At 40.1% G+C, this 24525-nt stretch overlaps 5 protein-coding genes across 5 annotated transcripts; 2 read left to right on the top strand and 3 right to left on the bottom strand.

Moving 5' to 3' along the window:
- Positions 1-2959: 2959 nt before the first annotated feature.
- On the top strand, positions 2960-6949 carry LOC141899334 (zinc metalloproteinase nas-6-like). Its single transcript, XM_074785579.1, has 9 exons — positions 2960-3088; positions 3235-3265; positions 4144-4197; positions 4288-4346; positions 4445-4517; positions 4819-4951; positions 5370-5545; positions 6194-6424; positions 6803-6949. Exons 1-9 carry the CDS (start codon positions 3032-3034, stop codon positions 6913-6915), a joined length of 927 nt encoding a protein of 308 aa, XP_074641680.1. The 5' UTR covers positions 2960-3031; the 3' UTR covers positions 6916-6949.
- A 3405-nt stretch (positions 6950-10354) lies between these two features.
- LOC141900265 (uncharacterized) lies at positions 10355-13730 on the bottom strand. Its single transcript, XM_074787069.1, has 6 exons — positions 13617-13730; positions 13103-13179; positions 12369-12701; positions 11582-11708; positions 11277-11489; positions 10355-11063 (listed from the first exon to the last, which is right to left on the bottom strand). The coding sequence occupies exons 1-6, from the start codon at positions 13690-13692 to the stop codon at positions 10636-10638; spliced, it is 1254 nt and encodes a 417-aa protein (XP_074643170.1). The 5' UTR covers positions 13693-13730; the 3' UTR covers positions 10355-10635.
- A 3357-nt stretch (positions 13731-17087) lies between these two features.
- On the bottom strand, positions 17088-18287 carry LOC141900316 (uncharacterized). Its single transcript, XM_074787146.1, has one exon. The coding sequence runs from the start codon at positions 18039-18041 to the stop codon at positions 17283-17285; it is 759 nt and encodes a 252-aa protein (XP_074643247.1). The 5' UTR covers positions 18042-18287; the 3' UTR covers positions 17088-17282.
- Positions 18288-19058: 771 nt separating this feature from the next.
- On the bottom strand, positions 19059-21530 carry LOC141900363 (zinc finger matrin-type protein 5-like). The gene is made up of 5 exons (XM_074787222.1): positions 21447-21530; positions 20639-20791; positions 20499-20558; positions 20229-20303; positions 19059-19359 (listed from the first exon to the last, which is right to left on the bottom strand). Exons 2-5 carry the CDS (start codon positions 20763-20765, stop codon positions 19103-19105), a joined length of 519 nt encoding a protein of 172 aa, XP_074643323.1. The 5' UTR covers positions 20766-20791; positions 21447-21530; the 3' UTR covers positions 19059-19102.
- A 171-nt stretch (positions 21531-21701) lies between these two features.
- On the top strand, positions 21702-23626 carry LOC141900112 (cytochrome b-c1 complex subunit 9-like). Its single transcript, XM_074786852.1, has 2 exons — positions 21702-21920; positions 23375-23626. The coding sequence occupies exons 1-2, from the start codon at positions 21780-21782 to the stop codon at positions 23432-23434; spliced, it is 201 nt and encodes a 66-aa protein (XP_074642953.1). The 5' UTR covers positions 21702-21779; the 3' UTR covers positions 23435-23626.
- Positions 23627-24525: the final 899 nt, after the last annotated feature.

Genomic DNA, 24525 nt, shown 5'->3' with positions numbered 1-24525 from the left:
TATGTCGAGGCACTGATGAAGCTGAAGAAAACTTACATTCTGAAATCTACGCTGGGAAAATATTTACGTGTCTGGTGGGTTGAGAGCATCAACGATCATCAGTAGTAGAATTCAGAGGCCACAGAAAAATACGACTAAATGCGCTATTTCGCATGTAAATAAAGCCACCAGCCGAAACACGATCGTTCTTGTGAACTGGCTTAAAATAAAAACTGCGATGCTTATCACTCATACGATAATCGTCTTATTCGTCATTCGTTATTCCACTTTCGATGTAACCATCCGTATGTGCATCGGCCATTTGGGTATTAGCAAAAGAACATGGATTCATCTTCAATTATGGTGTGTTTATATGGGAGTGCACATTTCTTATTCAAAGACATTGTCTCCTATGCCTAATAAGCGGATGTTAGACCATCGGTTCTTCCATACGGCGTGCGTTTGCATGCTAAACACCCGTTTATAAGGTCATTCCTATGCCAAATTGGTCAAATGCGGCGTATGAAAAGGGACATTAATGGTCAAAGAATGAAGTGACATTAGTTTGCTTGATGTACGTATACATTCATGAAACGCATCACCTCAATAATACCAACGAGAGAGTATAGAGTCATTACCGGACAACGAAGTAGAAAATAACTGACGTATCGGACCAACCCGCTTACCCGACCTTGACGTTTCGCATTGACCTGCGTAACCGAACAGCGCGCGCACGAACGATCGAGTAAGTGACGATGCAGCGGCTTTTAGTTCCGAATCGTGATGTTTTTTTTTCTTTACCAGCACGCATATTCATTAAGGCAGCTGTAGAAAGCTATTTTCAGCTAAATACTCTTTTGATCAGTAGTTGCAAGAACGGGATCACAGTGGAAATCAAACCTTTATTAGGCTTTGATTCCGGCGAAAAGAAACCATTATATTACTGATGGAGGATTCTATCTCGTTAAATCCGGTTTCATTAGTTTCTTACGATTTTTTTCCTAAAATTCATTTCTGCGTCAATGTGAGGGATCCCTTTTTATGGATTAAATTGCGAATTCCATCCCTATTTTCTCTTTACCTTTGACATATCAACAACGAATGATATGACGCAAATTCGACATTTACTTAGATAAATGATATATATATAGCATTGCGAATCATTGGTTGGTATTCTTTTTCCACACACGCATTTAACTTATACTTTCCGTAACCCGAAGTGCATTAAGATGGGAGTCTGACTTGTTTATAATGAATGCTCAAAATGGACTCTCGAAAAAATTCACAGTATCCGTGTTTATCGACATTGCGACCAAGGTGTTAATGATTTGGCTTTTTTCTTTTTTTAAAATCTTAATTCACATCGAAATCATAACATAAAACACTCAGTTTTTATAGATACATAATTGAATAAATATATAGATATGTTACAGAAGTAACAATGTCAATGAAGGTGCCCAAGAACCAAAATGCTTGTAAAAAGGGTCACCTAAACACACTGAATCACACAATATGCTTTATGTGCAATTTCGGGACATTTCAATAGATAATTCATCGGTTAGGTTGTTGATCTATACTTATATTTATCTGGCTACGTTTAATGGCCCATTTAATCTGCAACATCTTTTCTCCATTCGAAGGTACTTCAGACACATTGCCTTCTTGAATTGGTTCATGCCACGGTGGGCTTGGCCTTGCTTTTGAAGATGATTCCTTCTGGCGACAATTTCCGCCTGTGGGTTTCAGTTTATTGCATCCTTTACACCAATACAGCCAATAGATCGGACCCCGCACGTTCCAATGAGCATTCATTTGCCGGACAACCTATGGCCATATGTTGTGCAATCATGTCAGCAATCACATACCAACGTTGGTTTTGATTGCGGTGATTTTTGGCCGACGAACACACTGATGGAATTTACTGTCCATAATTTCCCAAGCAATGCATTGGACCAGACGTCTAAGTATGGCCGTCCATTAGCCCGAATCATCGGCGCTAATAATCAGGAAGTCACTCGGCTTTGATTTACCCGACGGAGACAAGCTGGAGAAGTTGAAACTCTGTTATTAACGGGTCGACGAAACGGTTAGTATTTTAGCCGTATGCGGGGTAATGGCAGATTGTGGCACCACATCGACCTCGGTTGGATTACAGCTTAGCTCTCTAAAACGACGGTGGCTTTATAAATGCATAAACCGTTTTAGGATCCTGCCATAAAGCTAGGCGTGTTTCTATTTTGTATCAATCGGCTCGTTAACGTCAACCAACATTCACATTTCACCGTTAAAACATTTTGCCATTCATATCCTCGCTCGAATTGAGAGCTATTATACTGAAAGTGACTCTTTTTTCACGAATGAAACCCCGGTTCGTGATGTAATTTGCCATTTGCATAAACCCGGTCGAGTCATATGCTATTATCAACGTTCTAAAATCCCCGCGTGATCGGACACAAAATCCCTCAAGATCCGTACGGAGCCTGTTGCTAATTAGAAAATCCTCAGTGAGCAACCAGACAAAACATCATATGATATCTTGTCTGTGCTAATGAAACATCGACTCACAAAGGATTCGGTGGCTCAGCAATTAATTCGGTTTAGTCCCCGTTCTGTCATCTCCGTCGCGGTTTTATCGTTTGGCAGTTGGCCATGCTTTTATTCCATTAGGAAAAATGTAACCGAATTATATGGGCACGCTTCCATATTGCGTGCCGGCCGCCTTTGCATAATATTCCCTATCCGCGTAGAAACAGACTGACTAACTTAAATAGCCGACGAAAATAACAAGCAAATAACGTCAATGATAGTAAATTAATTGATTGTGAATATACTATCGTAGGATGAAAAAAGAAGATAAAATTCATAAAACACAGCCCATCAGTCTTCATAAACGATATGTACGTCGTGTTTAGATTCAATTCGTTTATCTTAAAGTCAACAGTGCGCTGCGTATTTAATCTCGTGTCTGCTTCCGGAATCAAATAAATCGCGTTTTATACATATACGCCTGATCGGTGAAACGGTTTCACTGGAGCATCGTAATATTCGGAAAATGATGGCGAACCTCGCGTGGATAATCCTTTTCGCCGCCGCTGCGGCTGCATTAAAGGTATACGCTTCGATATCAAAAACTTTGATCTCAAATATCAATATGCTTTCTTAGTAAAAGAAAAAATCGCCAAATTCGAAGAAGTTTTTGATAATGGGAGCTCGCTGTGGTCGACTGTAATATTTCCTTGTTGATACATCTTTCAGACAAAAGAAACTAGAAGTGCCAAAGAGGCAGGTAAGACAATCCGCGTCATCTTGTGTTTTTTAAACCACGTCATCGTGAACAGAATTTTTCCATTGAATTCGACATTCGATCAGAGATATTGTTTTACGAAAAGAAGTGCATCATCATCATCTTTTGCTAAAAGCGGAAGATATTTTCGCAGAACGATCTTTGGCTTACGTATGCTTAATCTAAAGGTTTTTTTGATAAAAATGTTTTGAGGACTCGGAGTAAAGAAAACTTTAAAACACTTTCGTTGGGATTTTCCGAAAAAAAGCACGCGACGTTTTTATCCAAAGGCAATATGATAATAGACAGACGATTCTGTCAACAGATTTATGGTGTGGATAATGTGAAATAATGGCTGCACTATGTCACTTCCGGCGTTCAAACAGCCGCTATATCCGTCAGTTTTTGTCGTATGTCTATTTGTTTTTACGTATAATAACAACATTATAACTACACAGTAACCATCTATCGTTCAAGTGAATCTCGAATCAATAAAATCTGCCAAGAGAATTGCGAAGACGCACTTTGCAGTAATGCAACGCAATTTAGCGCGATCGCATGATGCGAAAAATCCGATAGAATGCACTCCGATGACGCGGCCAAAATACACCACTTTCTCCGTATGCATAAGTGAACCACCAGCAAAAATTGGAAACGTACCGAAAAGAAATATACATGTCAAATAGGCATGTTTCCTGTTGTTAAAACATATTCGATCCCGACAGGTGTGGTGGGTTTGTAAGGGACATCAAATCAAGAAAAGCCAAACGAAATCTACCAATCAAATGAATAACACGGTCAATCCCAATTTTAAGATCAAAACATATTCTATGTTTCAAATGAACAAATACATGGTCATGATTTTCGGTCTAATTTCACAGAAATTCAAGCGAAGTTAGTGCAGGATAGAGCCAAGGAGCCACAAGTATATTCCGGTTAGCATGTTCAATCCATTCAAATACAAGTTCGTGAAACTTTTTTTTTAAAATCATTACCCTAAATTTGACCATTTATTGTTTTGTTAGGAAAATACCAGGGAGATATCGACGTATCTCAAATGAAGATCGACGTTGAGGCCGGATCTGTACGATAAGTATTCGACCACCCAGTTTCCAAAGTGATAATTTTCTACGAAGTTTTCAATTTTAAGTCGATCGGTGAATATTCTCTGTGTCATTTCAGTTTCGAAACGGTATCAAGTACAAGCAGATGAGGTGGCCAAACGGCATTGTTCCGTACAGACTACATGGATACGGTATACCTACTTTAAACTTCAAGGGACCTGGGGCCCGTTTCACTGAACGACTCGCACTGATTTTAGTCATGGAAACTTTAAGGAAGCTTTATCTCCGTGAAACGATCCGGTTTTTTTCTTAACATATCAGCTTAAACTGGTGTTTTTGAATGATAACAGAGTAAAATCCAAGTTAGAAATGCTACATATTTCAAATTCAGTCCAAGAAAGACGAATGAAATCAATTTCTTGTTGGCCAGATAACTGCTGTTACTATTTATTGTTTGCGCGACTGTCTGATGTAGGCGTTTGCTTTTTTCAGGTCCGGAACATGAACAAATAATTACGACAGCCTTTGCCGATCTCGAACGTCAGGTGAATGCGTTGGGATACTGTATTTCTCTCACGCCTCAACGGGACGAAGCCAATTACGTCCTCATAATGCCGGGAAATGGGTAAATAATTTATTTCATCGAGACTGATTTAAAATGTAATTTACCGCTTAATAACGCCTCGGGGAGTTGTTCATTTTATACTAGATTTATGCATTGGATTTTCTTGTAAAACCTCCAAGTACAGTGATGAGGTCAAGATATAAGTGCAACTTTTTCAAAAAGAAAAACTCATCGTACATACCCTGAATCCGGTATTGTGCACTTTGATGTCTTCATTTTCCGGGATTCAGTTCCAAAAAGCTATGTAGAGTAAGTTTAGTTGCTGAGGTCCAAGAAAATGAGAAGCTTGCCCAACGCAACTATAATTTTGATTCTGTTTTCACAGGCGAGAGCCAACCTTGTCTGTTCTCAAAACCTGATCAGCTTATCGGAAGTAAATGATTGCTAAAGAGAATAACTACTCTTTATATTTATCCAGATGTTTTTCACCGGTCGGAATGGTAGGTGGTCAACAAATGGCATCGTTAGGATGGACCTGTCTGCAGAACGGAATCGTGCAACACGAGATGCTCCATACATTCGGGTTCTGGCACGAAATGAGTCGACCCGATCGTGATCAGTACATCGACGTCCACTGGGAAAACATGGACCCTAGTCAGTTCAGTTATTATATAGTAATACGTGTATTTACGTTTTTATCTCACGATAAAAGTTGATCGATGCTAAAACTCTAGGCCTATGTAGCCGTCATCTGGTGGTATCGTGATGGAACGATACAGAGATAGATCAGTGGAACACTCAATGCCATGACGGAAATCATGTTCTTGTTGATGATACACGACAAAATCATCAAAAACATTATTTTCTAAAATTCAAAACTTTTACTAGTTTTTACATTCTATCGTGAGATTGCGCTGCTAAGGCCTTATCCTATTCGCGGACTTACGACTTAGTAAAAGGGTTTCTGTTAATTGTTGAGAAATAACCATTACTTTGATAGATATTGCAGTAGATTGAAAAGAAAGATATACAGAAAAGAAGCATAAACACTTAGACTCTAAAATTCACCAACAGAAATAGACTTCGACCTTTATGCTTCAGATTTGTTGAATCCTTAAAAATGTATTAGTTCAAAAATTGGTTTAATGCTATAACGGTGCATTGGATAATATAGAACCAACTTAACTATTCGTTAACTTAACTAGTTGTTAAGATGATATTCAGACATTTTTAAGCACCCTCTGAACAACATGATAAGATAAGTTCTTTTCTTAACGATTTTCTAAACTCTTCTCGTAACAGGAGCGGCTAGCAACTTTAGAATTGAGACCCAGAACATGGACCTGCTGGGAACCCGGTACGATTACGCCAGTATTATGCACTACGGCGCTACGGCAGCGAGCATGAACGGCTACCCGACGATGGTACCCAGGGACCCGAACGCCAAGATCGGATTGTTAGACCTCAGTCCTACAGACATTCAAAGAGTGAGAACGTTGTACGATTGTCAGCCTTATACCGGTGACAGCTCAGGTTCGTAATCTATATTTAGATACAATACAGGTCGTAAGTAATTCAAAACTGACCACCGATTTTTATGTCGCTCTCACGTCGCTTTGTTGCAAAATTGAGAAATGGTTTTTGCATAACTGAAAACTAGAAATTTATACGGTTTGAATGTTGCTAAAAGTGCCAAATTCCATCTATGGAATACTGTGAAAGGTGGGGGTCACTTCACTGAAATCTAATGACGCCAAAGATGTATGTCTATAGAATCACTTCATTGTACACCAGAGGCGTTTATGGTTCAAAATTGATTTAGACTGGTTACGGTCTACGTAGTATGTATAAGAAAAAGGTATCTTTTGAAAATGCGCTACGTTTCCTTTATCTTATTTTCATTCATTTCAGCCGTATGCGTTGACAGATCACCGCACTGCAAAGATTGGGCGGATATAGGCGGATGCGAGCAAAATCCTTCTTATATGTTAGAAAGTTGCCAAAAGGCGTGTGGAGTTTGCTAGATTTGAATATATTTTGATAACAGAATCAAAAGTATACCAATGTTCTTCCTTTTATTTGAGACGAGCTTTCTGAGTGAGGTTGACTTCTGAAAGAACCTAATCGATATCGATAACTCGAGCGAGAAGCTCGACATTGGCATTTTACCAGCTATAGGCGTCGTCTCTGTTTCACACATAACTATTTTCATTTTCACGAAGTAGGCTATCGTGCGACTTGAAACTTATGTCGTTCTCTCAAATGGGTCCGCTAGATCCTATAGACTCATCTAATTAACGAATCAAATCGTTGACATTTTCGGTTAACTTAAAGAAGTAAATAATTTTAAGCCTGCCGCACACGGCACCGACAAAACGTATTTTCCTCGTGAAAAACGTTTTCGATGGCAAAACAAAACGCCGAACAGAAAAACGTTTTGAAACGGTTTGAAATGTGCGCAACACCCACGGACGAATAATCAATCAGCGAGCACCACGGCATCACGTTGCATTACAGGTCGGTGGGTCGCTGCGACGCGATCGTCGTGGCGGTCGCAGTGAGTCGCAAGGCCGACCTACGCCCGGCTTTACACAGTGAATGTTTTACGTCACTGGCTGTATGCTTCAATACGATGCAGTTTTCGGTGCAAAACCGATCTTCGCCATCATCATTCGCAAACACGGTCGATCATTGTCATCAGACAAAGGAAACGCGTTCAAAGTGGACACGCGATCGGTCGAAAAATTTGTCTTCATATGTCGCCTATCTCGTTTATCTCATTCAAATATGCATTCCGTTCCATTGTTCGCCGATTCGTCCGGGACACCGAGAAATTGGTCAATGAATACATGATGGTAACAATTCTGCTCTTATTTCCTCTTCAATCAAGCTCGCATAACTTCTCTCCTCGGCGCAAACACTGCTGTTATTAGGACGGTGGCGAAAAAGGGCTTCTAGTAATGCGCGCCCCTATTCGCGGAAAAAATACCCGGTTCTATTTCAGCGGCGATATATCTTGTGTATTCATACCGTATATATCAATGTCACGACTCGCCCCAGCATCCGTGTAACGAAGAGCGCGGATAAAAAATTAGTTTTAAAATGTCGGGTTTATGTAAGCGACGGAAATAACCGAACATTACCAGAAGGCAGATCGCGTGTTCACGTTGACAATGGTTTTAAAATGTAATGATGATGAATAGCACAGGATCCACCGTTACAGCTGTCTGACGCCGGAAAAATGGTTTTTTAACCGAAGTTTTTATTAACAGCCTCGGCTCCGAGCGAGGGTGCTGCGCAATTGCCGGTTATCCAAAAGCAAAAGGTGAAATGTTTTGTGTGTCGTTAAACAGCCGCGATAAATCAGCATTCGCCGGCGACCGAATGACGCTTTTTAAATTCAAAACGGTTGGCGGTTATGACCTTCGTATGAATCAAAAGTCGTAAATTGCCCTCCGCAAACCGCAGTACGCTCATAACGCGGCAAAAGCGACGACCCGGAAACTGGCATTAACCGCATATCTCATCAATAATACATCGCACCAACCTGTAGAATACCGTCTTGGGACCTCTCAGTAACTAATACACCGGTGATATTTGTCTCTAATTAATTTGTATCTTTGACTAGAATGACTAATCGCCAGCCGCAGTCCAAAACAAAATACAGCTCCGCACCGGCAATTACACGACGCAGATTTATTTCTGATCTGTTTTCATTGCAGACGGACTAGAGTGGCTGGATTGGATCATGGACTCTATAAACTAAGCAAAGGCGTTAGTTCTGGGTTGATACTTCTGGAAGGTCTACTCCCATAACGGCATGAATATATTCTATTTATAAAAGTTGTGTCTGGACGGTTGACGTTGCCTTAAATATCGCGCAGTATTAGGCCAAAACTTTACCGATATTGGCTAGATTTCCATCGCGCGGTTGAAATAATCAGTTTCTACACTAATTCTCTAACAGACTGTTGAATTCAACTCCGTGAGTTCAAACTTTTAAGCCTTCGTTCCGTTAAACTGAAAATGAAATCTGAAAGGTCCGAATAAGTAGTTCGGCCGATTCTTTATTATCGCATTTCGGTCGATAGTCGAAGCCTCGCGCCTATTCATCGCCCGAAACTATTATAAAGAGTGATAAAACTACGACTAATTTCTAAGCAGCCATAGATCAGGGCTTTATTGCGTCAGATGTTGAATGTTATCAGTACCCGCATCGCGGCGAAGATAATTATTTTCGCGAAGGTAAATGACGTATAAGATGAACGGTGCAATATCGTCGGCGCATTAATGGCTGAATAGATCAAACGTATATATCATCAGACCTTGTTTTCGGATACGTAATATTTTTCTTCTTTACCCGAAAGAAAGAGGTCGATCGCGATATGAAAAAGAGTCTAGTTGATAGCCGCGAAAGATATACCGTGCAAAAGCGTAACGCGTATATGAAACAAGGCCATTGATATTTATGGTCAACGGCAAATAGTTAATCTGACGTTTGAAGTAGAATCGATATCGACGAGGAACTTCTTTTTCAGTTGAGACTCGTATACGGTCAGTTATACTAGATTACGATGTTTGAAGTCTAAGTTTACAATTTTCGAAATATAAATGAAATTTCAGGTTTTCTGTATAACAGATGCTGTTTTTCAATCGTGCTGGACATCGGACTTACATATTAAATGATTACATATTAATTGATATCTGCAAATGTAACTAGAAACAGTAAAACTGCCTTCAGACGCATGAGCCTAGAATGCGAGTTTGGTACACACGCCAATCATACGACTGCTATTTGATCTATTTTGAAAAATGCAAAAACAGATGATCATTTTCTTGGCGCGTCATACCACGCTATTTGTTATGTGTAATTTGGAGAAATACCCGTTAATTTGGCGCGCGTGTCGATCTATCAGCTATTTTCTACCATTTTCTTTCAGAGATTGAAGGTAATTAGGGAGAGTTGAACCTTTTGGGATCAGGTTTAATCAAGGTATTCCGTTCCGAATAAACTAAAAGTAGATGCGATTTGATGGCTTGATTAGTGGTCATTAGTTTCAGAAATGAAAAAAAAACCGAGTAGACTATTATTGAACAGCAGAGACACTCCGAATATCAAACTCAAAGGCTCAAGGAGGGTAAAGGAATCGATGATTTTTTCTTATAATATGAAGCATAAAACAATCTTTTTCTAAAAGATAATTACCACATCAACTTTCGAAATGATGAATCTATAAACGAACTATTTCTGTTTCAATCGTGTTTTTAATTGCGATCACTAAACCTAGTTGCGCATATTTCCCTTGGTTGCAAGTTGTGGACGAAAATGTGCGCAATATTACGATAGAGTTTTGGTATTTTTTGAAGCGGTCGTGCGATGTAAAATATGTAAATTAGATGAAATGCCGAATTATCATGTTGTTCCTGGACGAAACATGTGCTATAAGCTACTATCATTTTTCCATTATCATTATTATTATTGTCAATAAAACAACAAAAAAAACACGATTGATAACGGCTTGAGAATAATTGCCGTTCTCGCAGTTGTTCCAGAAGTACGCACGATTCCGCGTAACAAATGTTCTTTTCGGGACAATTCGTTTACGCCGAGTACCGCCACAGCTTGGGGAGTTGCTAATCTTATTAACTGTTCCCGGAACAGCCCTCATATTTCTGCCGAGCTCTGATTATTCCAGCCAACGAACGAATCCTTTTTATTGCTTTTTTTAGCGGTGGCGTTCGTTTTAACGCCATACCTCGTCATAAGACGGCGGCGGACTCGTGTTGAAAAACCGTACTTGCTCATAAGATGGCGGAGGTGTTTCGATAATCGTATTACCGTTGGCCGCCTGGACCGTTGATTCGACCCTTGAATTAGCTTGTCTTTGGTTATGGACGCCTGCGGCCTGTCGGGTGTCCGCAGCTGATCGTGTTGACCTTGGTGTCTGGTTCGTTTCTTCGCCCTCGGAGTCTGAATGTTCCACACCAGCCGACCTTGCCGACTGGCGAACGTTATACGCGTTCCCTCTAATTCTACATCTGCGACACGCGTCGAACATCCTTGCCAACTTATCCTCCACCGAATGGCAAAATCTACCGAGTAATTTACATAAGGTAATCGGCCCGACGCAGACTAGAATCATAATTGTAGCCACACTCACGGCAATGATGGCTGTAATGTAAACAGAAAACGCGATATAACTGTTAGTTCAGGACACTTACGTAATTGCTGCACCACTTCAATTCTGACATGTGTTTCTACCAGAAACAAAAAAAAACCCAATATAACCCCCAATTGAGTAGATTTTTCACAATAAAAAGGGACCTGTCAATCTTCTTGGTTGGCGATATGCATTTCAATTTTTGGATGATGTAATTAACTTGCCGTTTTCAGTGACAGTGCTCGCAATCGGCGTGCCTGTGTCACGATGCGAAGGCTTAGCTATGGTGGTTGTTTTTCTACAGTTCGTGTTTTCTTCATCGGAACCATCCGGGCAGTCTATTTTACCATCACAAATTTGCCAAACGGCCACGCAGCCACCGCGTCGACAGGCAAAACTCGACTGTAGCTGGTATTGGCATTTGCGTTGGATTACGCCTGAAAAAGTAACACCGATGAGTTAAAGAAAAATAAGGCTGGCTATCGTCATCATCATCACAATGAAAAGGATTACTGAATGGTTGCCTTACTTGATGTTGTCAGTGCTGGTTCAGTCGTCTGAGTCGGACATGAACCTTGCGATATGAGAATATTTGCAAATCGAACCTGGCTTCCGCCAATATAATCTGTCGCCTTCCATTGCACAACTATTTTCACCTATAAAAAATGTGGTGATGATTGGTATTCGGTTCATAGCGAGAGTTTGCAATAGTTTTATATGTCTTGTAGATCAAGTAAAACGAGTCTTGGAAAAGGTGGGCGTAGATCGACTCACGACTGCTTGCGATGCGATCGGTTGAAACTGGTTGAAAATATGCGCTTCAGCCATCTAGACAGATTAGGGACATTTCTTCGGCAAATTATTCGCCGTATTGCTTGCGATTGAATTCGAGCGTCGCCTATAGTATTTTCTTGCTGGAAGTCACAAGGGCGCGTAGGTCGACGGGTCTATATAATGACGCCATCGTCGCTGGTGGTCGTAGAGAATCGCGTCGCATTGAGTCCTTTGCCGTCGCAAGGCCGATATTCGCCCACGGGAGCGGAATAAGGGGCGGAATTTGACAGGAGCACAACGAAATGGAAATTTCAGTGCGTTTTCGTCCAATTTCTAGGCATCTGGGGGACATTAAAGCGAATATTAGCTAAATTTTGCGCCGCGGACTGCTGTTTTATTGGCCGCAGGTGGAAAAAGTATTTTCCTAAGGGTACGGGAAGATTGCGAGGGTAGCACGTGCTCCTTGTGATCCGGTTTAGATCCGCCCCTGAACCGCCTGTATAGTAACAGAAATCAATTGAGATTTGAGAACTTCAACTTACACGGAGTTCGGTACCATGGCCGGAGTTGGGCTGAAAGCGCAACGGGAAATCTTCGCTGATCCAGCGGGAAGAAGCAAATGAACCATGGCCTCGTACAACTTTCATCATTCGATTGAATATCAAAGATCGGTTTCTGTTCTCTACGACGACTTCGAAATGAATGTTTCTCTTCACGGGGATGTTGAAACTGTAACGCAACGAAATGCAGCGAATCTGCACGGAGAGTCTATCGACGTTTAACCACGGTGAGCTGATATTCGCTGACTGGACATCTGGCGAAAACGGGACATCTAAATGCATTATGTTTGCTGGATGGGCGGCGATGAAAGTTCCCTTTAAATAAACAAACGGAAGATACATAAACTAACTAACGAGACTACTTTTGATGACATTCTACTAACGAATTCGGTGGAAGTATATATTCCACACGAATCTTGAAATAGATGTTTGTCGGTTCTTCGTGAAATTTTTTCAGGATGTGTTCAATTCATAAAAATGCCACAAACAGGCCCCTCCGTTTATCCACTAAGGGGAATTTTACATTTTCCAATCTTAGAGGTGCAAAAATTGATGTATGAGAAAAATCTTCGTTTTTAAGTTTTCAGCTTGAAGTCAACGGCAAGGTGTGTAGCTAACACCTGTAGGTTTATTTTTATCAACGGTAACACCTTTCCATGAATACCCGCTTGATCGCTGTTTTGCAGCTATATTTGGAATTTCAATTCTATACGTACCTGTATTTGCCAGAGTCGTTTGGGTTCTAAGGACCAGCCATCACACATATGATTTGAAGTCAGGCTACATGATAAATCTGTAAAAATGTGCATTTTACAGAATAATATTCTTTTTATATCATATCTGTTTGAAACTGGAATAATGTATATCACAACAGTAATGATGTATCTTATCCTGGCTGCCTTCGATTATTTGGGCATGTGGCTTGTTTTCCTGTAGAAGGACATAATGGCTTTACCGGACCCGATTAGTTTGAGGAAAACTCAATACAGTTCTTTGATAGATGCTGAGGCATATGGGACGGGGACATCAGTTACCCTTGTTTACCAGCCATATCCATCACCGTTGCAAGCCGCGTTGTAAAAACTATACATCCCATTTGAAAGACATTTCAAAGTTTACAACTTCAACGTTCTTATATGGAATCCTAGCTACTTTATTCATCATTTGCATAGGCCTAAACCTGTGAAATTTGAAAACGTGTTTCTTACGACAAAAATAAAACTTACGTACCGGCGGAGGAAAAATCTGGTAGAAACAAGATTGATAGCCAAATGATCATTTGGAAATGGTAGACGTAATAAGCCATCGAAGTTTAATGTATTAGACATAGTCGCCGTAGTGTTTTTGTGAATAAGTGAAAATCATATATATATATATATATATATGCATGGAGTGTATGAATAGATAGTATTACTATTCAAAACTTGATCTGAACTTTTATATAGTAGGCCACCGGTTTATTTGTGTTCATTCAATATCTCGTAACGTCTTATAAGTTAAAAATTCTTAATCACGCATATCTATAAATAAAGGCACTGCCATTCATCATAAACGCGAAAGGCTTGATTGAAAATCTATTTCAAAATACCTTTCATTTCGACGGGCATAACAACGTATTTCAGCGATATAGCGAGAAATCGCTGAAGTACATTTTCTTAAATGTAGCGGAACGTTTCTAAAATTACATACGTATCCAAACGTTTGAACATTAGGCCAAAATAAAATAACGTGTTTCTCCTAAGGCCGGATCACTTTTGTAAACCGCAATAAGATTTGTAATCAGTTCATTTCTATAGGTGCCGGGCCTGTAAAGGTTAGCTTGATCGTGATTTTAAAAAAGTAAGGTAGATAGGCGACCGGTCGGGTCAATTAAGCTCAGCAGAAATGAGAAACGAGGTTTTTGAAAAACGATTTTCTGAAGATTTAAATGTAGTTAGATACTTATCGTCAATATAGATATTCCTCTTGTTAGTAAATGAGTGTTTAGATGTTCAATTTCAGTGGCGGATCCAGGGGTCAAATCTGATTACTGCTAAAGTAATATTGTACGTGTCTCCCGAGTAGCTGGCCGAAGGCCCGACGCCCTTAGTGTCGGAGAGACAAACATGATACATGTTTGTGTATTTAGTCACATACAGGCAAATCTTGACTATATTGAAAATGTAATGGGGAAATCTTGAGTACTGAAGCGGTACTCGCGGTAGGCTGGATCCGCCACTGAATGTTTTTTTTTGTTGGAAATTTATCGCATGCTGTGGCTTAGTCGTTACGTATAAGACATATAGCCGTGAAATTTATATCTAGGCGGTGAAAGCTTACGTATACAAGATGATTACGGCTAATATTGTCGCTAAAACTAGACCTATCAGGCACAAAGCAATATGCTTTTGATGGAAATTCCTTCGTCCACTCAACCTCGGAACGAAATGAAAAACGTGACTTGTCCGCTGACATCATCCGAGATATTCTTAGATATAACTCTGAATATATACGCGGAGACAGAATCGGAAATGAATCGGTTCAATGCATTGTATGTTCGATGATATACACTATTTTATATCCAACGCAAGCTTCCGATTGCAATGAAACGAATGTGTTTTCATTTCACAAAGATAATTCTAATTTTTTAGACGAAGTGTTAAGCTAAATACTTGATTGTATTCATGAACACACGTATATACTGTGTGTCTGGCGAAGAATCAAAACTATTTGGTAAAGAGCTATATGGGAGACACAAAAAACCAGTCATTTTGATCTGCTTAGAACATAAGGAATGATTCAGTTCAAAATAATGTCTTCAGATCTTTGTTTTTAGAAATCAATTTTAGGATTTAATGAGGGGAACGCCGCACGATCGAAACAGGGATCAGAAGAGCAATTTCGAATTCATCTGCATAGCCATTCATCCAGTGGATATATTTGCTTCCTGTAAATTCACATTAATCTCATAAATTCACTCGAAAGATTTATTTTGAAATCCATGTTATTTGTTATGACAAAATCTAAAAGGTATGGTGGCTGATAAGGGCCATAGCGTAAAATTCCTGGTATGTAAATGAGGGCGCCAGAACGCCAGAACGCCAAAACGAAAAAAAACGTCCAATTTTCTCTAAAAGTTCGTTTTGGCGCGCCAAAACAAAGAAAATTCCGTTTTGGCGCCCCCGCCAAAACGAACTTTCATTTTGGCGCCCCCGCCAAAACGAACTTTGGTTTTGGCGCCCCCGCCAAAACAACGAAAAACGTCGAAATTTCTCTGAAAGTTCGTTTTGGCGCGCCAAAACAAAGAAAATTCCGTTTTGGCGCCCCCGCCAAAACGAACTTTCATTTTGGCGCCCCCGCCAAAACGAACTTTCGTTTTGGCGCCCCCGCCAAAACAACGAAAAACGTCGAAATTTCTCTGAAAGTTCGTTTTGGCGCGCCAAAACGGAGAAAATTCCGTTTTGGCGCCCCCGCCAAAACGAACTTTCATTTTGGCGCCCCCGCCAAAACGAACTTTCGTTTTGGCGCCCCCGCCAAAACAACGAAAAACGTCGAAATTTCTCTGAAAGTTCGTTTTGGCGCGCCAAAACAAAGAAAAGTTCGTTTTGGCGCGGTTATTTCCGTTTTGGCCCCCCCGCCAAAACAAGCATTCAACCACAGTAAAATTATTTTTCAAATTGGCGCGTTGATCTTGTGTGTAATTTGCATAAATTTGCATAAATGAAAATATTTTACGTATATATAGAATTATTTTACGTGGTTTAAAGTTCGTATTGGCGGGGGCGCCAAAACGAAAGTTCGTTTTGGCGGGGGCGCCAAAACGGAATATTCGTTGTTTTGGCGCGCCAAAACGAACTTTCAGAGAAAATTGGACGTTTTTCGTTGTTTTGGCGGGGGCGCCAAAACCAAAGTTCGTTTTGGCGGGGGCGCCAAAATGAAAGTTCGTTTTGGCGGGGGCGCCAAAACGGAATTTTCTCCGTTTTGGCGCGCCAAAACGAACTTTCAGAGAAATTTCGACGTTTTTCGTTGTTTTGGCGGGGGCGCCGAAACCAAAGTTCGTTTTGGCGGGGGCGCCAAAATGAAAGTTCGTTTTGGCGGGGGCGCCAAAACGGAATTTTCTTTGTTTTGGCGCGCCAAAACGAACTTTCAGAGAAATTTCGACGTTTTTCGTTGTTTTGGCGGGGGCGCCAAAACCAAAGTTCGTTTTGGCGGGGGCGCCAAAATGAAAGTTCGTTTTGGCGGGGGCGCCAAAACGGAATTTTCTTTGTTTTGGCGCGCCAAAACGAACTTTTAGAGAAAATTGGACGTTTTTCGTTGTTTTGGCGGGGGCGCCAAAACCAAAGTTCGTTTTGGCGGGGGCGCCAAAATGAAAGTTCGTTTTGGCGGGGGCGCCAAAACGGAATTTTCTTTGTTTTGGCGCGCCAAAACGAACTTTTAGAGAAAATTGGACGTTTTTCGTTGTTTTGGCGGGGGCGCCAAAACGAAAGTTCGTTTTGGCGGGGGCGCCAAAATGAAAGTTCGTTTTGGCGGGGGCGCCAAAACGGAATATTCTCCGTTTTGGCGCGCCAAAACGAACTTTTAGAGAAAATTGGACGTTTTTTTTCGTTTTGGCGTTCTGGCGTTCTGGCGCCCTCATTTACATACCAGGAATTTTACGCTATGGCCCTTATCAGCCACCATAAAAAGGACTGTACATTATCAACATGTAGTACATAGACTCATTGTATTTTACGGTACGTTTGAATTTAGTTATTTTGCTAAATACTTGTAGAATGGAAACGTACGCGTTTTGATAAGATGCGGTTCTTCAATAAATGACAATAATCGATTCTTTAAATCTTGAATGCAACAGTGCAAATCAGGAATTTATTTTCTATTATAGATAAAAATGATAATCATCAGTTCGGTTTATTACTTTCATCGGTACGTTTGAGATCCGCGTTTAGAACGGGGAGTCATTCCTTGATTCCGCGATTCGCGTTGCTTTTTTAACACCGGTTCGTTCAAATAAGTGTCGAAAAACTTCTGCATGATGTAACTATCCTCAACTCTAACAGGGAAGTCTTGTCTAGGGGGAGGCGGCGGGGGCGGTGGCACGTTCTGTCCGGACTGTAACTGCTGTTGACGCACGAAACCGGGTCCCGGATGATAACTCGTCTGCACCAAGTATCGGCCCTGATCGCAGGTGATCTGAACTTGAGAGCTTTCGACGTGGCTGTAAACTCTGGCGATTTCGTCGACCACCTGCGACGGAATGTGCGTCACTCCGGGCGTTGTACGATTCTGGTCGATCATCGTTATCCGTCCGAATTCCATCAATCCCATGATGACGAAAAAGTTCGGCAGCGGCGGCGGCTCGGGTTCCCGCACGAAATGATGAAGTGCCACGTCACACTGACGACAACCATGCCCAGCCGGTGGACCGGGCAGACGGCGTCCATCTGGTCCGTAATAATAATGTACTTCATCGTCGTTTTCGGCTGGTGCCGGAACTGGTTGAATGACGTTGCGCACGGAATAATCGACTCTCGGTGTTTGAGCTATTTCGTCCTGTTGGACGTATTGCACGGGGGTGAATCCCTGAAATCCAGCTAGAGGTAGTCCGCCGGCGTAACCGTTTTTAGTGTACGCGGGAATCGGATTTCCGTAACCGTACGACGCAAAGTAATTCGCCATCTTTCAATGTCACGAAAGTCTTTTTTCAAACGTTATCGATACGTGTAATTAATCTAATCGAATTCACCTTGAACGATCAGTACGGTTTCTCGAGTCGATTTATCAAGGCTTTCTAATCCGCTAATCCGATACGTGCATTATATGCCTTTAATTATGTAATGGAGTACCGAACGCTTTCTCGATCAAACCGAATCGACGAAAGTTGCCGCGCATAATAGAAAATATCTATTACTCTTACTATCAACGGGTTCATGGCCCAGTTATTTTGTCAACTTTCTATTTATACAGAAATGCTTTGCTTTGTGAAACTGGTGAATGGCTTTGTTTAGTTTGTGACGCACCCGCGTGCTAAAACCGTACCCAATTAAAATAGCGACGAAACGACGTCATTGTGAAAAAAAACTGATTTCATATCCGTCGTAAAAGACGTAAATGGAACCTGTTGTCGTACAGGAAATTATTTTGGTAACGAACAGAGGGTAAAATCAGCAGGTTTTTGTTATTTCATAGTCGGAGTTGATAGCATCGAAGGGCTTTCTTCGCGTAAAATGCGCCACAGCATTCGATATACTGAAATAATACATGTTGTATATATACAATATTTTCTAAGAAAATGATTTATTCCTGAATAAGGTCTTCTTCACATTTGTCGATGGAGGCAACGCACAGACTGCCACATTGATCACAAGCGTTCATACGTATTGGCAGTGAAAAGTAACTTGGTTACATCTTTATTTCTACACTTTTTTAGTCTATCCTTTTTTGAATATCCTCAATTCCTATTCGAACGAGTAGTTCAATTTGCGAAGCTTTGCGATAACCTGGGAGATACAAGCGCTGAAAATAGGCGAGTTGGCAACGAGAACAGTATTGGGTGGACGGTCGCGTCGTCACTGACGTTTGCGCAAAGAATCGCGTACCCGCGACGGGTTACCGGCGTTTGCAAGATCAACCTACGTCGGCTTTGTAAATCAAAAACTTCAGTTAAAAACGACTAAAAACTTTCTTTCTTCGAAAATTTAGAATATATTTACAAATCATCATACACCCAGAAAGCATTTTTAACCCCATTCGGAAAACGGCGCGGTAAGGATATCCTCTTTAGTGGGTGGGATCAACGACGGCGGCAAATCTGGTATTCCGTGTAAGAATTCGGGCAACGAAAACTCCGGTATATGAAGCGAGTCGGAGTCAGATTCTTTTTCGTCGCTGCCAGACGACTTCGATTCGAATTTTTCCAACCAGCTTTCGAATTTCGGCGATTCGTTTTTGGCCGCTTCTTCCATTTTTCTCCTTTTGGCGAACCAGTCAGCCTCCGCTGAGCGAAAAAGAAAGATAAATTAGTTACCATGTATATAGGTATAGTTTATGTACATAGGTTATTATGTACATCTCATATTTTTGTCAACTCATTGTTAATTTTCATTCCTATTAGGTTATAGTCGAAAGGTCAAATCAATAAATTATCAGCTTCAAGGAAACTTTTTCGGACTTCATCTTTCTCGTTATATTAGTTAGGGATCCTCAATTTATGCATCAGTTACTTTTGCACAATTTCTCTATCCCGCCGCACCGCAGAACTCAGGTTCGAAATTTCCTCCATTAGGCCAGGCAAAAAAGTTGCTTGTTACTCATCAGAATCATTTTCGCGCAGTCAAAAAAAAATTTCGTCGGTAAAAAGAAATCTATTTTCGTTTCTATCTAAAAAAAAAGTAAAACACTCCCGCACGCTTCCTGAAGAACAACAACCTGATCAAACTTAAATATGTTGTTGCCTCGCGGTGGCAACTTAATCGTTACGGTAACAGGTGAGCATTTCGATAACGAAATGCTTTACATCATGATTCAAGGTCGTTGATGCCTAAATTTACCCCATTCTTAGCATATGAAAAATAGTCGCTCTCGTCACTTTTGGAATTTGGAATAAGGTTCCATTATTTCTCTTTTCTTCACAAAAAGGGAGGTAAAAATGAATAACAACCTGCCTCCCTCATCACTTTTTCCAAAAAGGGCTGATTCGAAACAAGGGAATTTATTGCGTGGCCTTTACCTTTGCTTTAGAATTTTACATCGAAAAAAACCTCATCAAATCAGGCAGAAATACAGTTTCTATTTCAAAAAGGTTTTCTGCAATTATTTGTATGGTATCATAGGCAGATCGAGCTCAATATTTGAAAGGTTTCTCACCTTGTTTTTCTAGAGCGATTCTATACGCATACGTCATATGAGAAAAACGACAAGATGCTCCAAATATACACTGCCCTGTTGAAAACAACAAGATTATAAATTAGTGCAAGACAAGTCTGTTTAACTGAGGTTTCACAGAACGATCTGTAAACGAGAATTTTTGAAATATAATCAGCAAATGATCATAGTAATTGAAATTTTGCGAATCGTTTTCGTTTCCTATTTTCTGAAGTCATCTGATTCGGACGAATAATAAGAATACCACGATACCTGAAGCAAATTTTCTGCATGGATTTTTTTTCGCTTCTTCGGCTAAAATTGTAGCTGCATCTACAGAAAAAAAAATACAATCATTTATATGAATACATGACAAATCCTGGTGCCAAATTGGGGGTATTTTACCGATTTACCTCTGCAAGCGTCATAGTGGGCCTTGCGATTTCTTTGATGGGCAAGTCCTTTCAAATGGTTTCTTCGATTTGTGACATTGTCGGCAAAATGCTTATCACATACTTCACAGTAATATCGTTTCCCCATTTAAGTTTCTCTTGTGGGTTCTAGATCTTTTAATAGAAAATTTGCCATCCTATAAACTCAGTACAGATTGCTAGCGATTTTGAAATCAAGAAGGGAAAACACTTTTTTGTATTCATTCGACTACTCTGAAAGAAAATGGATCAAAGGATTTTCAAGCACATGGGCTTGTCAAGCGGCCATGCGTGATTGTGTGTCAAAGCAGTAAAATAAGTGATGGACTGCTTTGTCGATCTTAACGCTGTTTAAAGATATGATTGTTGAATTAAAGTTAGTGCGCAATTGCCGGTATGCCAGTGCAGTGAGCATTTGATTCCGAATTTTACCGCCAAATCGAGTCTCAGCAGCGATTTTTTGAATGGATGAAACAAGCGACCAGCCCCCAACAGACCCATCCTCGGTGCTCCACCCTATCTTTTTATCATACAGGGATACAGGAATTGAGATACATGATACTGGTTTTATGAATTAGGTATCAAATGTGACGAACGTATATGTGTATGCACCCGTGAATAAAATCCACAACTGGCATGCGAGTGGTTATCGGACAGTGCTGCCACCATCATGTGAAAAATAATTCGGCACTACAACCTATTTAATTGCGGTGTCACTAAATTTGGATAAAATCGATATTCTAGAGCATCTTAAAAATTCAAGTTTCACATTTTTGTGAGTGAATCCTACCTTCAATAGGTCTATATTGCTGCTTCTTGCACACATAGAAGACCTGCGCCGATACATCAATATTCGGACTACGCATCGGAACTATAAGCAAGAATATAGTGCCATTGACTATATATTACTTTCCAAACATAAACGCCTTACTTTTAATAAATGCAATGTACCAAACTTGTATATTCGTCTTTTCTTGCATTTTTCCTTAGTCTTTTCTAAAATCTGATAATGATTTAAGTTAGCGAAGTGATATTTGAGTTACGCGTAAGTTGCCTGATTCTCCAGGACAGGTGTTGTTGGGCTGTTGAATTTTCACACTTCGACGTTTTTCGATATTTCGAGATGAGTTTCATCCAGAACATCTACAAAGCCGTCTTCAGGCGATCGTCGACGCTTGCTCTGAGTGTGGTAGCGGGTGTATTTTTATTCGAGAGAGGTGTAGACGTGGGCGGTGACTATATTTGGAACTCGATAAACCGAGGAGTAAGTGTCGAAATAGTCTGCGAAATTTCCGTTCAAAATATAAGTTAATTTATGTAATCCTGTTTCGAGAAAGTTTTGCTTCTCCTCACTTCTAGATATTGAAAAATAAAGAAACCAGTTACTACTAATTGAAACCTAGGATGGTTAGAATTACCTGTTCCGACCGTACAGCCAAAAGATCGTATAAACAATCCTATCCTTTTGTTGATTCCCATCCAGATTCAGCAGTTTAGATTTAGAAACAGAAAATTGAAGTTCACATAGATCTTAATCACCCCTCAAACCGCAGTGATCAAACACTTAAAGCCCATTTGGAAATCGTGGTACTATAGGAACCTTGCATGAACTGGTGTCAAACTGTAGATATTTGGTCTAGGACACACAGCGATGATCCGAGGGTCGACAAGGTTATAACTAGGCCTACTGTAAAGATGGGGACCTAACTATGGTCCCTACAACCCCTTAAAAACTCCTTCTTAATGGAAAATACTGTGAAAGGTGCTTGAAACTTCTTAAATTTTAGAAAATGCTAAAAACTCTTGTCGATTCTAAGAGATAGGTAGTCTAGTACCTAGCCGTTGTTCCTGAAACAACGTCTAGGGCGAAAGTGCTCATATAAGGTTAACTTTCGTCCCTCATCTTGAGGGACGAGGCTTTGAGCGTCTATTTCACCCCTTAAAACACCATCAACTTACCTCAAACTGACTGTTCTGTAATCAGATGGAAGTTAACTATTGTTTGTGCATAAATTTGTAATCCTAAGTAGCTTTTGACGATCGTAGTAGCTCAAAACTTTTGACTAGTCGCCTCAAAAAACAGTTGAAGTGAAGCACCATAACAAATATGGCGGCTTTTCGTGGTGCATGATGGGAGTGTAAATTACGGATTCGAACTTAAACTTGGTGCCAATGCAGATATTATTCTTGTTTCAAATTATTAAGGTTAAAATTAACCAAAATTTATGCGTTTTATCAACAAAAAATAACATTTAGAGTAATTTTAGAGAGACATATTGAATTTTCACATTTTATTAATTCAGTCCGTATTGGAAATCCCGATAGTGGCAATAAATTCAAATCAAATCAATAAATTCTCCGGTTCGCGATTTCAATCATCAAAAATTTTATTATAAAACACGTTTTCAAAGTCAACAAGGTAACTAATTTATTTATTTTAGTACAAAGGTTTGATTTGACACTAAAATCAGTTGTTGCATTGCAATTAACAGGAGTTAACCTCTATATGATACTTTAGCGTCAGACGTTGTACGATCCGTAACAACGACTGGTATTCAGACTAAGAGATAGGCTATTTGAAATCTTTGTCTAGTTTGCAGTCGTAAAGTAGACTATGCCTTGATCGGTACAATTATTGGGACCAGGAATTTGTTTTTACCCACTTAGGGACCTTGTTAACTCTATCGATGATTGATATAATACCTTATCATTTTTCAGAAACTGTGGGAGCACATAAAAGATAACTACGCTAAGAAGGAAGAAGACGATGACGAATAATCATGGTGTTTGTTAGGATTATTATATTATAGAGACTTTAACTTGTGCGAAAATAACTTAGATCATCGATAAACGACTCAAGAAACTTTGTAGCATCCAACGGAATATTTGATAGCAATGAAAAATGACATAGATTGCAGTGAAATCTCTTACGTAGTGTACTAGAGAGAGCAACAAGTTTTATGAATTATTAAACATTTGTTAATTTATGATTAATTGATTTGTAGTTTAAGTCTTTATTTCTATTAGCCCTCTTGGAACTTTGGTACTTTAACTTTTGGCGTTTGCCTTTTGACTATTCATCTACAGATGGAATCCAGTCATTTTGGGAAGCTTTCAAGACACCTCAGTGGATTGTCTTGATATTTGGTTGGTACATGTATCTCCTCAAGACATATCTGCTGTCCAAAAACTGGCCCAATATCACTTTTGTACAGGTTTTCAAGGGAAATTCTGAAGTTTCTCCAATCAAAATTATTCAAAATTGCAATCAATTTTATGATGTTCCATATGTATCTATCTCCCTATGGCCCATCATACTTGAGAAAAATCGGGTCCATCCTGACGCATTCAATGATTGTGGCAAGTCTAAAGGTCAATGATTTCTGCACATGTTCAATAAGTGATGTTGAATATTGATCCCGTCACTAATCTGACCGTCAGATTAATGAGCATTTCAACCTGCAAGTGGGCAAGTTGCCCACCTGGTCCCCAAGTTACAGAGAATTTTTTCAACATCACATTTACAAATGAATAACTAGGGGTCCAGGGACACCATGCCCACTTGGGAAGTGGTTCCAAATGCTCAACAATCTAACAGTTTCAATATTCAACGCCCCCTGGTGACCATATACAGAATCCAATGACCTTGAAACTCACCACAATCATAGAACATGTCAGCAGCTACGATTTTGTAATTGATTGTGATAACAAAATATGCCTCGTTACCACTTTAATATAGAAATACTAAGTTATTCTACTATTCAATGCCCCCTGGTGACCATATTCAAAACCCAATGACCTTGACACTCACCACAATCATAGAACATGTCACGAACTATAACTTTGTAATTGATCATGGTAACAAAATA

Source organism: Tubulanus polymorphus, chromosome 2 (genome assembly GCF_964204645.1).
Source record: "Tubulanus polymorphus chromosome 2, tnTubPoly1.2, whole genome shotgun sequence".
Lineage (NCBI taxonomy): Eukaryota > Metazoa > Nemertea > Palaeonemertea > Tubulaniformes > Tubulanidae > Tubulanus > Tubulanus polymorphus.
This window is presented reverse-complemented; position numbering and strand designations above follow the sequence as displayed.